This window comes from Hirundo rustica, chromosome 32 (genome assembly GCF_015227805.2).
Source record: "Hirundo rustica isolate bHirRus1 chromosome 32, bHirRus1.pri.v3, whole genome shotgun sequence".
NCBI classification, from domain to species: domain Eukaryota; kingdom Metazoa; phylum Chordata; class Aves; order Passeriformes; family Hirundinidae; genus Hirundo; species Hirundo rustica.
The window spans coordinates 606,639-620,948 of NC_053481.1; the positions used below are offsets into that span (position 1 = coordinate 606,639).

At 54.8% G+C, this 14,310-nt stretch overlaps 1 protein-coding gene and 1 pseudogene across 2 annotated transcripts in view; both read right to left on the minus strand.

The window, feature by feature from the left end:
* Positions 1-240: 240 nt before the first annotated feature.
* The window catches only part of LOC120764597 (zinc finger protein 260-like), an 18,126-nt gene continuing 4,056 nt past the window's right edge, over positions 241-14,310 (minus strand). Inside the window, exons 1-3 of one of the 2 annotated variants that reach the window (XM_040088597.2) lie at positions 4,683-5,157; positions 4,296-4,386; positions 241-4,150 (exon numbers count right to left, since the gene is read on the minus strand). In XM_040088597.2, the coding sequence (XP_039944531.1) occupies positions 2,133-4,150; positions 4,296-4,359 (2,082 nt within the window). In that variant the 5' untranslated portion in view covers positions 4,360-4,386; positions 4,683-5,157 and the 3' untranslated portion in view covers positions 241-2,132. Of the gene's footprint in view, positions 4,151-4,295; positions 4,387-4,682; positions 5,158-14,310 lie in introns of those variants that run through there. The other variant, XM_058423838.1, reaches the window with a different exon arrangement.
* LOC120764620 (uncharacterized) overlaps positions 8,658-14,310 on the minus strand; it is a 64,381-nt pseudogene continuing 58,728 nt past the window's right edge.

Sequence of the window (14,310 nt, forward strand, 5' to 3'; positions counted from 1 at the left end):
CAGGACAATGCACCTGCGGACGATTGGCGAGCATCCACCTCGAGCAGGCCAGAACTGCAGTGGGGTCCTCGGTGTCCTCGTGACGATTGTGAGGCAAAGGAGGGAAACTTCAGACCGACTCTTACAGCTCCCTTTTCCCAAATTCCTCTGTGGGATTTTGGGGCAGAATTTTCCCTTTCTGGTGTTTTTTTGTGGATTTTGGCAGCGGAATTTTCCCTTTATCATTTCTTTTTGTTACTATTTTGGGAGCTGATTTTTCTGTTTTTCACTGGTTTTTCAAGGTGGAACTTTCCCTCTTTTAATGGTTTTCCAAAGTGGAATTTTCCCTTTTTTGTCAGGAGGAGTTCTGGGGTTTTTGTGGGGGATTTTGGGGCCTCCTGTGTTGTTTTTTGTCCCCTCAGGCTGATCAATGTCACCGCAGAGTTCCAGCTTAAGGCCATCAACATCAAAACGCTACTGAACCACAAAATCCCTGACTGCTACACCTTGTGTCACCGTCAGTGTCCCCACGTGTCCCCAAGGGTCCCCTGAGCGCCCCCTGGGTGTCCCCAGTGTCCCCAAGTGTCCTCTTTGTGTCCCCTTAGTGTCCCTCATCTGTCCCTGTGTCCCTTGGCTGTCACCCTGTCCATCTGTAGGCCCTTGGAGGCAGCCAGCAAGTGACAATGCCACAGTGACAATGACTCAGTGACAACGGCAGTGACAGTGGCAGTGACAATAACAGCAATGGTGACAGTGGCAATAACAGCGATGGTGACAGTGATCACGTTGTTAGCGTGGAAACACATAATCACAGGATGATTATATGCTGTTGCTTTTATTGAAGAGCTCTGGGAATCAGGGGTACAGACGGACCCAGATCTGACCTTGAGATAGGTTTGAGATGAACGTGTTTTTATACCCTTCTCTTTATAGAACTCTATATTAATTATTAAACCCCTATTGTTCTATTGTATACATTGATCTTATCCAAACATGAATTCTTGTTATTTTAATTAGGTCTCCCAAACGTCCTTTCTCATGGTTCTTCTTACAATTACATCGTTTCTCATAATTTTCATTACGACTGACCAATAATCATACTCAATTACCAAACAATCATTACATTTAACAATCATAATCATCTATCATCTGATGATTATGCAGGTCCAGTTTCACATGATCCACTAAAAACAAAGCTCAACATTTGTTCCCAAGGCCTAGTTCCCTTTCCCAGGCCTTCCAGACCTAACCTTTCTTTCCACACCCTGAATCTATTCTATACAATTTCCATGAGTTTAGAAACATTTTAACCCTATGCTAGCAGTGTTAATGACAATGACAGCGACAGAGTTAATGGTAGTGACAGTGATAATGACAGTGACAGTGAGAGTGACAGTGACACAGATCCCAGGAATTGGCATGGATCCATTGGTGATTGGGAATGGGCCCAGATCCCAGTCCTGGCACCAAAGGAGGAGGAATTTTGGGACGTGCGGCCAAGCTTCTGCCAGCTCTGGGCACTGCTGGGAAAGGACCCTGCAGGGATAAATTAATTGGGAATTGAATTGGCAATTGAATTGGCAATTGAATTGGCAATTGCAGGCAGCAGGTCAGGTTTGAAATCGGGCAAGAGGGGACAGGGACCAGGAATGGGATGGGGAATGGGGACAGGGAGTGTGGATCAGGAATGGGAATATGGGATGGGGATTAGGAAAGTGGGAGTGGGATAGAAACAGGAATATAGCAAGGGGACTGGGAACTAGAGCCGCTCAACCTGGGGAGCCCACAGCCCTGAGCAGTCCCCAAATCCCTGCCAGGAAGCCTCAACTCCCTGGCACCCAGCATCCCCCACACCCCTGGAAGATTCCCCCATGTCCCCATCCACACCTTTGTTCAAAATCTTTATTTTTTATTTTTGGGGTGTTTGGAAGGACAAAGAGAAATGAAAGTAATCCAGGCCACAAAGGAGTCAGGAGGATGTGGAGTCCCCAGCCATGTGTCTTCTCAACACAGATCACTGGCACCATGGATCACCAGGGCTCTGCACAGTGGCAATCACTGGGGATCATCCAGTGCAGATCCTCCCATGGGGGATGGAAACTGGAGCAGTGCACCAAGCTCTTCTTGCACTTGGGGCACTCACAGGGCTTCCCTTAGTGTTGGCTCCTTTGGTGTCGTGTCAAGCTAGAGTTGAGTGAGAAGCTCTTCCCACACTCGGGACACTCGTAGGGCCTCTCCCCAGTGTGGATGCGCCAATGGCGGATGAGAGTTAAATTGCTCTTGAAGCCCTTCCCGCAGTCGTGGCAGTGGAAGGGCCTCTCATCTGTGTGAATCTGCTTGTGCACAAGGAGATTGGAGCTGGTGGGAAATGTCTTCCTACACTGGTCACACTCGTAGGGCCGTTCCCCTGTGTGGATCTTCTGGTGGGCAATCAGGTTGGACCTTGACATGAATCTCTTCCCACATTCCCTGCACTCGTAGGGCCGTTCCCCTGTGTGGCTCCTTTCGTGGACAATCAGTTCAGAGCTCCACCTGAAGGTCTTCCCACATTTCCCACACTCATTGGGCCATTTCTTGTGGGCCATAGGGGCCTTGTGTCTCCTCTTGTGGCAGATCAAGTGGCAGCCAATGCTGAAGCTCTTCCCACAATCCCCACACTCGTAGGGCTGCTCTCCGGTGTGCCTCCTCTCGTGGGCAACCAGGGTAGAGCTCTGGCTGAAGCTCTTCCCACACTCCACACACTCAAAGGGTCTCTCCCCAGTGTGGATGCGCTGGTGGGTGATGAGGTGGAATTTGGCCCTGAAGCCTTTCCCACACTCGGGGCAGCGGAAGGGCTTCTCATCTGTGTGAATCCGCTGGTGCACGAGGAGATGGGAGGTGGTCTGAAACCTCTTCCTGCATTGGTCACACTCGTAGGGCCTCTCCCCTGTGTGGATCCTGTGGTGGATGGTCAGGGAGGAGCGCGACCTGAATCTCTTCCCACACTCCTGACACTCATAGGGCCGTTCCCCAGAGTGGATCCTCTGGTGTTTGATCAGGCCAGAGTTTGACATGAAGCTCGTCCCACACTCCCTACACTCGTAGGGCCGTTCCCCTGTGTGGATCCTCTGGTGTTTGATCACGTCAGAGTTTGACCTGAATCTCTTCCCACACTCCCCACACTCGTAGGGCCATTCCCCCGTGTGGATCCTCTGGTGTTTAGTCAGGCCAGAGTTTGACATGAAGCTCTTCCCACACTCCCTACACTCGTAAGGCCGTTCCCCTGTGTGGATCCTCTGGTGAATGATCAGGTGGGAGCTCTGGCTGAAACTGTTCCCACACTGCCCACACTCATAGGGTCGTTTCCCTGTGTGAACCATGTAATGTTTGATCAGGTAGGACCTGTGGTTGAAGCTCTTCCCACACTCCCCACACTCATAGGGCCGTTCCCCTGTGTGGATCTTCTGGTGGATGGTCAGAGCAGAGTTTGACCTGAAGCTCTTCCCACATTGCCCACACTTGTAGGGCCGTTCCCCTGTGTGGATCCTCTGGTGGACGTTCAGGTCATAGTTAGACTTAAATGTCTTCCCACACTGCCCACACTCATAGGGCCATTCCCCTGTGTGGATCATCTGGTGGATGGTCAAGTTATAGTTTGACGTGAAGCTCTTCCCACACTCCCCACACTCATAGGGTCTCTCCCCCGTGTGGATCCTCTGGTGGTTGATCAGGTTGGAGCTCCGGCTGAAGCTCTTCCCGCACTCCCCACAGTCATAGGGCCGTTCCCCTGTGTGGATCCTCTGGTGTCTGATCAGTTCAGAGTTTGACCTGAAGCTCTTCCCACATTCCCCGCACGCATAGGGCCGTTCCCCCGTGTGGATTCTCCAGTGCTGGATAAGTTGGGATCTCCAGCTGAAGCTCTTCACACATTTCAAGCACTTGTGGGGCTTCTCCCCATCCCAAAGTTGCTCGGGGACCGCCAGCTCCGATCTCCGGCTGCCTTCCTGGCCCAGGGTTGATCTTTCCTCCTCGAATCCCTGTGATCTGCGTTTGCAGCCCCTCCTCGTGGGGGATCTCCGTGGCTTTTCCTCCCCGCTGGATTCCTGTGCCGCGGAGCCGCTCAAAACGGCCTCTTCCACGAGGATCTGCCGCGGGGATTTCTCCTCCCTGGTCTCCGTGCTCAGCTCCTTGTCTGGGGGAGGAAGGACAAGGAGAGGATGGGATTTGCCTCCGTGCACAGGGAAGGGGAAGGAGATGTTGTCTTGCAGCCGGAGGCCAGGCTGGGTCGGGAGATGGAGCAGGAGAGAGGGGCAAAGGGGCACTGACTTCCTCCTCACCTGCCTGGGGCTCCCGGCCCATCTTCCTCTTACTCGCGGCCTCCTCCTCCTCCTCCTCCTCCATCGGGCCGAGGTGTGGGAATGGGAAATGCTGTTTTAGGGGGGAAAACAAGGGCTGAGCATGTTGGCTTGGACGGTGCCGCTGCCCAAGTGCAGCTGCAGCAGTCAGCGCCCCTTTCAGCCTCGGGGGGCCCGGACCCCGCTCATCTCCAGGCTCTGCCCGCCGGTTCCGGGCGATCGCAATGTGCGACCCCCCAAAATCCCACCAGAGCCTTTTCCAGCTCAGCTTTGGGCTCCTGCAAGATCCGAACATCCCCTGCCCCGATAAAAACACCCTCCCGGCGACCACCCCCGATGGATTTGGGGCGAGGTCCCCTCCCCGCTCACCTGCGAGTTACGGGTGGGCGATGGCGCCGGAGCCGGGGGAGCTGCGGCCTCAGCGGGCAAGCGAACTGCGTACTGCTGCTTCTCCTCCTCTTCCTCTCGCTCTTCCTCTTCCTGTTCCTCCTCTTCTTCCCTCTACTCTTTATCTTTTCTTCTTTTCCTTCTATCTCCGTCCTCTTCCTCCCGCTCCTCCTCCGCTCCCAGCCCGGCCCGGGCGGAGCCGACACCCAAAAGCAGCCGTGTTCTGCCCTGGGCGGCTTCCAAAGCGACCCCGCCCTGCGCGGCTCAGGGAGCAATCCGGGGAGCAACTGGGAGCGATGCTGGGAGCAGCGGGAAGGAATTGGGATCGGTTTCCCTCCCAGTATCGCTCTTACTGGGAGCACTGAGAGGGAACTGGGAGCAAACAGCGCCCGGAGGCTGCTGCAGGCGGGGAGGAGCCGGGCCAGGCCGTGGGGCGTGGTTATGCAAATACGGGAGCGATGGCGCGCTGTGATTGGTGGTCGGGAACAGCGCGGTGTTTCCCCGGTCACGTGAGGGCCGGAGCGCTGGAGGCGGCGTCTGGTGAGGGGAGAGGGGACCGGGAATGGGGACAGGGTCAGGGAATGGGGACAGGGAATGGGGACAGTGACCGGGAAATTCGGGAATGTAAACGGGAAGGGGCCAGGGACGGGAAGGGGCCAAGCGGGACACGGGTACAGGGAGTACCGGGAACCGGGCCGGAGGAGGCGGCACCGGGGCTCGGGGACAGCGGGGACCGGGCCGGGGGAGTTAACGGCTCCAGGGGACACCGGGCAGGGGGGACCGAGGTGACACCGGCCGCTGTCCCCAGAGACCGAGCAGCTGCCGAGCCGCCGCCCCGCGTACGGCTCGGTCGTCGTGGCCCCGGTACCGGAGGAGGAGGAGGAGGAGGAGGAGGAGGAGGAAGATCTGCGGCGCCGCCTCAAGTATTTCTTCATGAGCCCCTGTGACAAGTACCAGGCCCATGGCAGGCGGCCCGTGAAGCTCGTGCTGCAGCTCACCAACATCATCCTTGTCACCGTGCAGGTGACACTGCCGGGGACAGCAGGGACAGGGGCTGGGACACTGGGGAGGGGACACTCGGACACTCGGAAAGGGACAGAGCCGTGTCACTGTGTGGGGCAGCGGTGGTCTCTGTCCCCAACCACAGGGTGACAACGTTGTGGGGTGAAATGTGGTGGGACAGGTACTGGCCATGGTGGCCTCTGTCCCCCAGCTGTGTCGCCATTTTGGTACAAAGCGCAGCAGTGTCACCACATTGGGACAGGTGGTGTGTCACAACCACTCGTACAAGCCGCGGTCGTGATGATTCGTTTCCCGATCTCAGAGTGCTAAAGACAACATAGGGGGGATTTCAGTATTAATCAAAGGAAAAGCATTTTTTATGGATTGACCATAGCAAATGCGATGGATGGACTAAGAGAGAGAGGAAAGAGGGGATATAGCTACCAAATGTAAAGACGGAGTCCTTGTGGTCCGGTCAATGGATCCGCCTGTCACGTCGGGGAGAGTCTCTGGAAATCTCTGGTTAACTCAGGGGGTTTTATTATATTCCTCCATTCCGGGGGAAACAGGTAATAAGTCTATTGAAGCCACCAAGGGGGAACAGGTAGTCCATGTTGTCAGCAGTAAGCGAGAGCCATTGTCTTCTTGGTCCAATGACCACGCCTGCAGGCAAACATCTCGCTTTGGTTAAATCAGCCCCACCTCTGCATGTTGGGGTTGTAGGGGTCTCATGTCTCAGTCCTTGGGAGGGGGCTTCGATATCTCTCTGTCATGGTGGTTGTGAAGCAGATGAGGGATTTTCTGTGGGGGACCACCAGAGTTACCCCAGAAAGTCCACTTGGCCAAGAGGTGGGGAAATTCATAGGCTCTTGTCGTGAAGCAGGGACCGTGAAGCAGGTGCAAACTTCAGGTACAGAATCGCCATTACACCGCTCAAAGCCAGTGTACTGTGACGTGGTGACACAGGACAATGCACCTGCGGACGATTGGCGAGCATCCACCTCGAGCAGGCCAGAACTGCAGTGGGGTCCTCGGCGTCCTCGTGACGATTGTGAGGCAAAGGAGGGGAACTTCAGACCGACTCTTACAGCTCCCTTTTCCCAAATTCCTCTGTGGGATTTTGGGGCGGAATTTTTCCTTTCCAGTGGTTTTTGGGGATTTTATGGTGGACTTTTATCAGACTTTTTTTAATCATTATTTTTTGAGGGTGGAATTTCCTCTTTTTCCATATTTTTCTTAGCTATTTTTGGGGTAGAATTTTCCCACTTTCATTGGTTTTTTGTGGGATTTTGGGGCTGATTTTTCTGTTTTTCACTGGTTTTTGCAGGCCGAATTTTCCATCTTTCAATTAGTTTCCGAGGCGGAATTTTCCCTTTTTTGTCGGGAGGAATTCTGGGTTTTTTGTGGGGGATTTTGGGGCCTCCCGGGGTGTTTTTTGTCCCCTCAGGCTGATCAGTGTCACCGCGGAGTTCCAGCTTAAGGCCATCAACATCAAAATTCTACTGAACCACAAAATCCCTCAGTACTACACCTTCAGTGTCACCGTCAGTGTCCCCGCGTGTCCCCAAGGGTCCCCTGAGTGCCCCCTGGGTGTCCCCAATGTCCCCCAGTGTCCTCTTCATGTCCCCTTAGTGTCCCTCATCTATCCCTGTGTCCCTTGGCTGTCACCCTGTCCCTCTGTGGGCCCTGGGAGGCAGCCAGCACGTGACAATGACACAGTGACAGTGACACAGTGACAATGACAGTGACAATAACAGCAATGGTGGCAGTGACAATGGCAGTGGCAGTGATCTCGTTAGTGTGGAAACACATAATCACAGGATGATTATATGCTGTTGCTTTTATTGAAGAGCTCTGGGAATCAGGGGTACAGACGGACCCAAATCTGACCCTGACATAGGTTTGAGATGAACATGTTTTTATACCCTTCTCTTTATAGAACTCTATATTAATTATTAAACCCCTATTGTTCTATTGTATACATTGATCTTATCCAAACATGAATTCTTGTAATTTTCATCGGTCTGCCAAACATCCTTTCTCATGATTCTTGTTACGATTACATCGTTTCTCATAATTCTCGTTACAATTGACCAATAATCATACTCAATTACCAAACAATCATACATTTAACAATCGTATCATTTATCATCTGATGATTATGCAGGTCCAGTTTCACATGATCCACTAAAAACAAAGCTCAACATTTGTTCCCAAGGCCTAGTTCCCTTTCCCAGGCCTACCAGACCCAACCTTTCTTTCCACCCCCTGAATCTATTCTATACAATTCCCATGAGTTTAGAAACATTTTAACTCTATGCTAGCAGTGTTAATGACAATGACAGTGATAATGACAGTGACAATGACTGACATTGATAATGACAGTGAGACTGACAGTGACACAGATCCCAAGAGCAGGCACAGATCCATTGGAGATTGGGAATGGGCAGGGAGCCCAGGAATGGGCACGGATCTATTGGAGATTGGGAACAGGCACGGACCCCAGTCCTGGCACTGGAGGAGGAGGAATTTTGGGAAGTGTGGCCAAACTCCTGCCAGCTCTGGGAAACACTAGGAAAAGATCCTACAGGGATAAATTAATTGGGAATTGAATTGGGAATTGAATTGGGAATTGAAGTGGGATTTGAATTGGGAATTGCAGCCAGGAGGGCAAGGGCAGAATCCGGCAAGAGGGGCCAGGGACCAGGAATTTGACTGGCAGTGGGGACAGGGACAGGGAGTGGGGATACAGAATGGGAATATGGGATGGGGATTAGGAAAGTGGGAGTGGGATCGGAAACAGGAATACAGGAAGGGGTCTGGGAACTGGAGCCGCTCAACCTGGGGAGCCCAAAGCCCTGAGCAGTTCCCAAATCCCTGCCAGGAAGCCTCAACTCCCTGGCACCCAGCATCCCCCACATCCCTGGAAAATCCCCCCATGTCCCCATCCACACCTTTGTTCAAAATCTTTATTTTTACCCCAGTTTTGGGGTGTTTGGAAAGGACAAACAGAAATGAAAATAGTCCAGGCCACAAAGGAATCAGGAGGATGTGGAGATCCCCAGCCAGGTGTCTTCTCAACATGGATCACCGGCACCACGGATCACTGGGGCTCACCGGGGCTCATCCAGTGTTGTGTTCCTCTGAGGAATGGTTTTTCCCCTCAGAGTTCCCCTGAAACCTGTGCTATGTAGTTCAACCCTTTTTCCCTATCATACCTACTCCTGACCCTATTGGCTCAGGGCCAATATCTTTCCTTGGCCAAAAACTAGATGTACCCCTGTTTCTTCCTGCTTCTCTCACTCTCTCCTCGGCCTCCTGGAACATCACATCGAGAATAAAGCCTGGACGGAAGCTGGGGGTGAGAGCCACTCTTTTGAAATCTCTATTCTGTCTCTCTGAAATATATTTCCCTAAAACCCCTGAATAACTGAGCTAGCGAGAGCCGGGGGGTGGCTAGAGGGAAGTATATTTTCAATCCAGGATGTAATCTCCCGTGAGGGATGGAGCTGGAGGAGCGCACAAAGCTCTTCCAGCACTCGGGGCACTCATAGAGCTTCCCTCACTGGTGCCTCCGTTCGTATTGGTAAATGCTGAGCTCTGTGAGAAGCTCTTCCCACACTCGGGACACACCTAGGGCTTCTCCCTGGAGTGGATCACCCGGTGTTTGATGAGGTTGGAGCTCTGGCTGAAGCTCTTCCCACACTCAGGACACTCGTAGGGCTTCTCCCCAGTATGGATCACCCAGTGTATGATGAGGTAGGATCTGTGACTGAAGCTCTTCCCACACTCCGGACACAAGTATGGCTTCTCCCCTGTGTGGATGAGGCGGTGTCTGATCAGGGAGGATCTGTGGCTGAAGCTCTTCCAACACTCCCCACACTCAAAGGGTCTCTCCCCAGTGTGGATGCGCTGGTGGGTGATGAGTTGGGATTTCTCCCTGAAGCCCTTCCCACAGTCGGGACAGCTGAAGGGCCTCTCATCCGTGTGAATCCGCTGGTGCACGAGGAGATGGGATCTGGTCTGAAACCTCTTCCTGCATTGATCGCACTCGTAGGGCCTCTCCCCGGTGTGGATCATCTGGTGGACGGTCAGGCGGGAGCTCGAACTGAAGCTCTTCCCGCACTCCCCGCACTCGTATGGCTGTTCCCCTGTGTGGATCCTCTGGTGTATGATCACGGCAGATCTCGACATGAAGGTCTTCCCACACTCCCCACACTCGTAGGGCCGTTCCCCCGTGTGGATCATCTGGTGAAAGATCAGGTGGGAGCTCGACCTGAAGGTCTTCCTGCACTCAGCACACTCGTAGGGCCTCAGGCCTGTGTGGCTCCTCTGGTGGAAGGTCAGTTCAGAGTTTGACTTGAAGCTCTTCCCGCACTCCCCACATTCGTAAGGCTTCAATCCCGTGTGGATTCTCTGGTGGATGGTCAGGGCAGAGTTTGATGTGAAGCTCTTCCAACATTCCCCACACTTGTAGGGCCGCTCCCCAGTGTGACTCCTCTGGTGTTTCATCAGGGCAGAGCGCTGGTTGAAGCTCTTCCCACACTCCCCACACTCGTAGGGCCGTTCCCCTGTGTGGATCCTCTGGTGGATGATCAGGTAGGAGGTCTGGCTGAAGCTCTTCCCACACTCCCCACACTCGTAGGGCCTTTCCCCTGTGTGGATTATCTGGTGTCTGATCAGGTCGGAGCTCCGGCTAAAGCTCTTCCCACACTCCCCACACTCGTATGGTCTCTCCCCCGTGTGGATCATCCGGTGTTGCATCAGGTGGGAGCTCTGGCTGAATCTCTTCCCACACTCCCTACACTCATAGGGCCGTTCCCCCTTGTGGATCATCTGGTGTCTGATCAGGTTGGAGCTCTGGCTGAAACCCTTCCCACACTGCCCACACTCGTAGGGTCTCTCCCCTGTATGGATCCTCTGGTGGATAATCAGTTGAGGGTTTGACCTGAAGCTCTTCCCACAGTCCCCACACTCGTATGGCCGTTCCCCAGTGTGGATCCTCTGGTGTTTCATCAGGGGAGAGCTCGAAATGAAGCTCTTCCCACACTCCCCACACTCGTAGGGCCGTTCTCCTGTGTGGATCCTCTGATGTCTGATCAGGTGGCAGCGCTGAGTAAACTTCATTCTGCACTCCCCACACTCATATGGCCGTTCCCCCATGTGGATTCTCCAGTGCTGCATAAGGAGGGATCTCTTCCTGAAGCTCTTCTCACATTTCAAACACTTGAGGAGGTTCTCTCCATCCCGAAGGTGCTCAGGGAGCCGCAGCTCCGATCTCAGGCCGCCTTCCCTGCCCAGGGTGGATCGTTCCTCCTTGGATCCCCGTGATCTGCGTTTGCAGCCCCTCCTTGTGAGGGATCTCCGTGGCTTTTCCTCCCCACTGGATTCCTGTGCCACGGAGCCGCTCAAAACAGCCTCTTCCACAAGGATCTGCCGCGGGGATTTCTCCTCCCTGGTCTCCATGCTCTGCTCCTTGTCTGGGGGAGGAAGGACAAGGAGAGGATGGGATTTGCCTCCGTGCACAGGGAAGGGGAAGGAGATGTTGTCCTGCAGCCGGGGGCCAGGCTGGGCTGGGAGATGGAGCAGGAGAGAGGGGCAAAGGGGCATTGACTTCCTCCTCACCTGCCTGGGGCTCCCGGCCCATCTTCGTCTTACTCGCTGCTTCCTCCTCCTGCTCCATCGGGCCGAGCTTTGGCAATGGGAAATGCTGTTTTAGAGGGGGAAAACAAGGGCTGAGCCCGTTGGCTTGGACGGTGCCGCTGCCCAAGTGCAGCTGCAGAAGTCAGCGCCCTTTTTAGCCTCGGGGGGCCCGGACCCCTCTCATCTCCAGGCTCTGCCCGCCGGTTCCGGGCGATGGCCACATGCGACCCCCCAAAATCCCACCAGGGCTTTTCCAGTTCGTCTTTGGGCTCCTGCAAGATCCCAACATCCCCTGCGCCGACAAAAAAACCCTTCCGGCGACCCCCCGATGGATTTGGGGCGAGCTCCCCCTCCCCGCTCACCTGCAGGTTCCGGGTGGGCGATGGAGCCGGAGCCGGGGGAGCTGCGGCCTCAGCGGGCAAGGGAACCGCGTTCTGCTGCTGCTCCTCCTTTTCCTTCCGCTCCTCCTCTTCCTCTCTCCCTCCTCTTCCTGCTCCTGTTCTTCCTCCCGCTCCTCTTTGTCTTTTCTTCTCTTTCTCCTCTCTCCGTCCTCTTCCTCCCGCTCCTACTCCGCTCCCAGCCCGGCCCGTGCGGTGCCGATACCCAAAACCAGCCGCGCTCTGCCCTGAGCGGCTTCCAAAGTGCCCCCCCGCTGCGCGGCGCTGGGAGTGATGCCGCGAGCAACTGGGAGCGATGCTGGGAGCAGCGGGAAGGAATTGGGAGCGCTTTCCCTCCCAGTATCGCTCTTACTGGGAGCACTGGGAGGGAACTGGGAGCAAACAGCGCCCGGAGGCGGCTGCAGGCGGGGAGGAGCCGGGCCAGGCCGTGGGGCGTGGTTATGCAAATACGGGAGCGATGGCGCGCTGTGATTGGTGGTCGGGAGCAGCGCGGTGTTTCCCCGGTCACGTGAGGGCCGGAGCGATGGCGGCGGCGTCTGGTGAGGGGAGAGGGGAGGGGACAGGGAATGGGGACAGTGACCGGGAAATACGGGAGTGTGAACGGGAACGGGCCAGGGACGGGAAGGAGCCAAGCGGGACACGGGTACAGGGTGTACCGGGAACCGGGCCGGAGGAGGCGGCACCGGGGCTCGGGGACAGCGGGGAGCGGGCCGGGGGAGTTAACGGCTCCAGGGGACACCGGGCAGGGGGGACCGAGGTGACACCGGCCGCTGTCCCCAGAGACCGAGCAGCTGCCGAGCCGCCGCCCCGCGTACGGCTCGGTAGTCGTGGCCCCGGTACCGCAGGAGGAGGAGGAGGAGGAGGAAGATCTGCGGCGCCGCCTCAAGTATTTCTTCATGAGCCCCTGTGACAAGTACCAGGCCTGCGGCAGGCGGCCCATGGAGCTCGTGCTGCACCTCACCAAGATCGTCCTTGTCACCGTGCAGGTGACACTGCCGGGGACAGCAGGGACAGGGGCTGGGACACTGGGGAGGGGGCACAGGGACACCAGGGAGGGGACATGGGGACTTTGGGGAACCGGTGCCAGGGACATCGGGGAGGGGACACTCGGACACTCGGGAAGGGACAGAGCGTGGCTGTGTCACTGTGTGGGACAGCTGATGGCTGCGGTGGCCTCTGTCCCCAACCACAGGGTGACACTGTTGTGGGGTGAAATGTGGCAGTGTCATTCTGGTGGGACAGGTGCTGGCAATTTGTCCCCAAGATGTGTCGCCATTTTGGGACAAAGCACAGCAGTGTCATCACATTGGGACAGGCGGTGTGTCACGATCCAGTCGTACAAGCGGGGGTCGTGATGATTTGTTTCCCGATCTCAGAGTGCAAAACACAGCACAGAGGCGATTTCAGTATTAATCAAGAGAAATGCATTTTTTATGGATTGACCATAGCAAATGTGATGGATGGACTAAGAGAGAGGAAAGAGGGGATATAGCTACGAAACGTAGAGACGGAGTCCTTGTGGTCCGGTCGATGGATCCGCCTGTCACGTCGGGGAGAGTCTCTGGAAATCTCTGGTTAACTCAGGGGGTTTTATTATAGTCCTCCATTCCGGGGGAAACAGGTAATAAGAATAAGTCTGTTGAAGCCACCAAGGGGGAACAGGTAGTCCATGTTCTCAGCAGTAAGCGAGAGCCATTGTCTTGGTCCAATGAGCATGCCTGTAGACAAGCATCTTGCTTTGGTTAAGTCAGCCCCACCTCCACGTCTTGGGGTTGTAGGGGTCTCATGTCTCAGTCCTTGGGAGGGGGCTTCGATCTCTGTCTGTCACAGTGGTTGTGAAACAGATGAGGGATTTTCTGTGGGGGACCACCAGAGTTACCCCAGAAAGTCCACTTGGCCAAGAGGTGGGGAAATTCATAGGCTCTTGTCGTGAAGCAGGGACCGTGAAGCAGGTGCAAACTTCAGGTACAGAATCGCCATTACACCGCTCAAAGCCAGTGTACCGTGACGTGGTGACACAGGACAATGCACCTGCGGACGATTGGCGAGCATCCACCTCGAGCAGGCCAGAACTGCGGTGGGGTCCTTGGCATCCTCATGACAATCGTGAGGCAAAGGAGGGGAACTTCAGACCGACTCTTCCAATTCCCTTTTCCCAAATTCCTCTGAGGGATTTTAGGGTGGAATTTTTCCTTTCCGGTGGTTTTTTGCGGATGTTGGGGTGGACTTTTTTCCGAGTTTTTTTTTATTATTATTATTTTGGGGGGTGGAATTTTCCCTTTTTCATGTTTTTTTTTGGCTATTTTGGTGGTGGAATTTTCCCTTTTGCATTGTTTTTTTGTGGGATTTTGGGGGCTGACTTTTCCGTTTTTCACTGGTTTTTCAAGGCCGAATTTTCCATCTTTCAATGGTTTTCCGAGGTGGAATTTTCCCTTTTTTGGGGGAAGGAATTCTGGGCGTTCTGTGGGGGATTCTGGGGCCTCCCGGGGTGTCTTCTATCCCCTCAGGCTGATCAGTGTCACCGTGGAGATCCAGCTTAAGGCCATCAACATCAAAATTCTACTGAA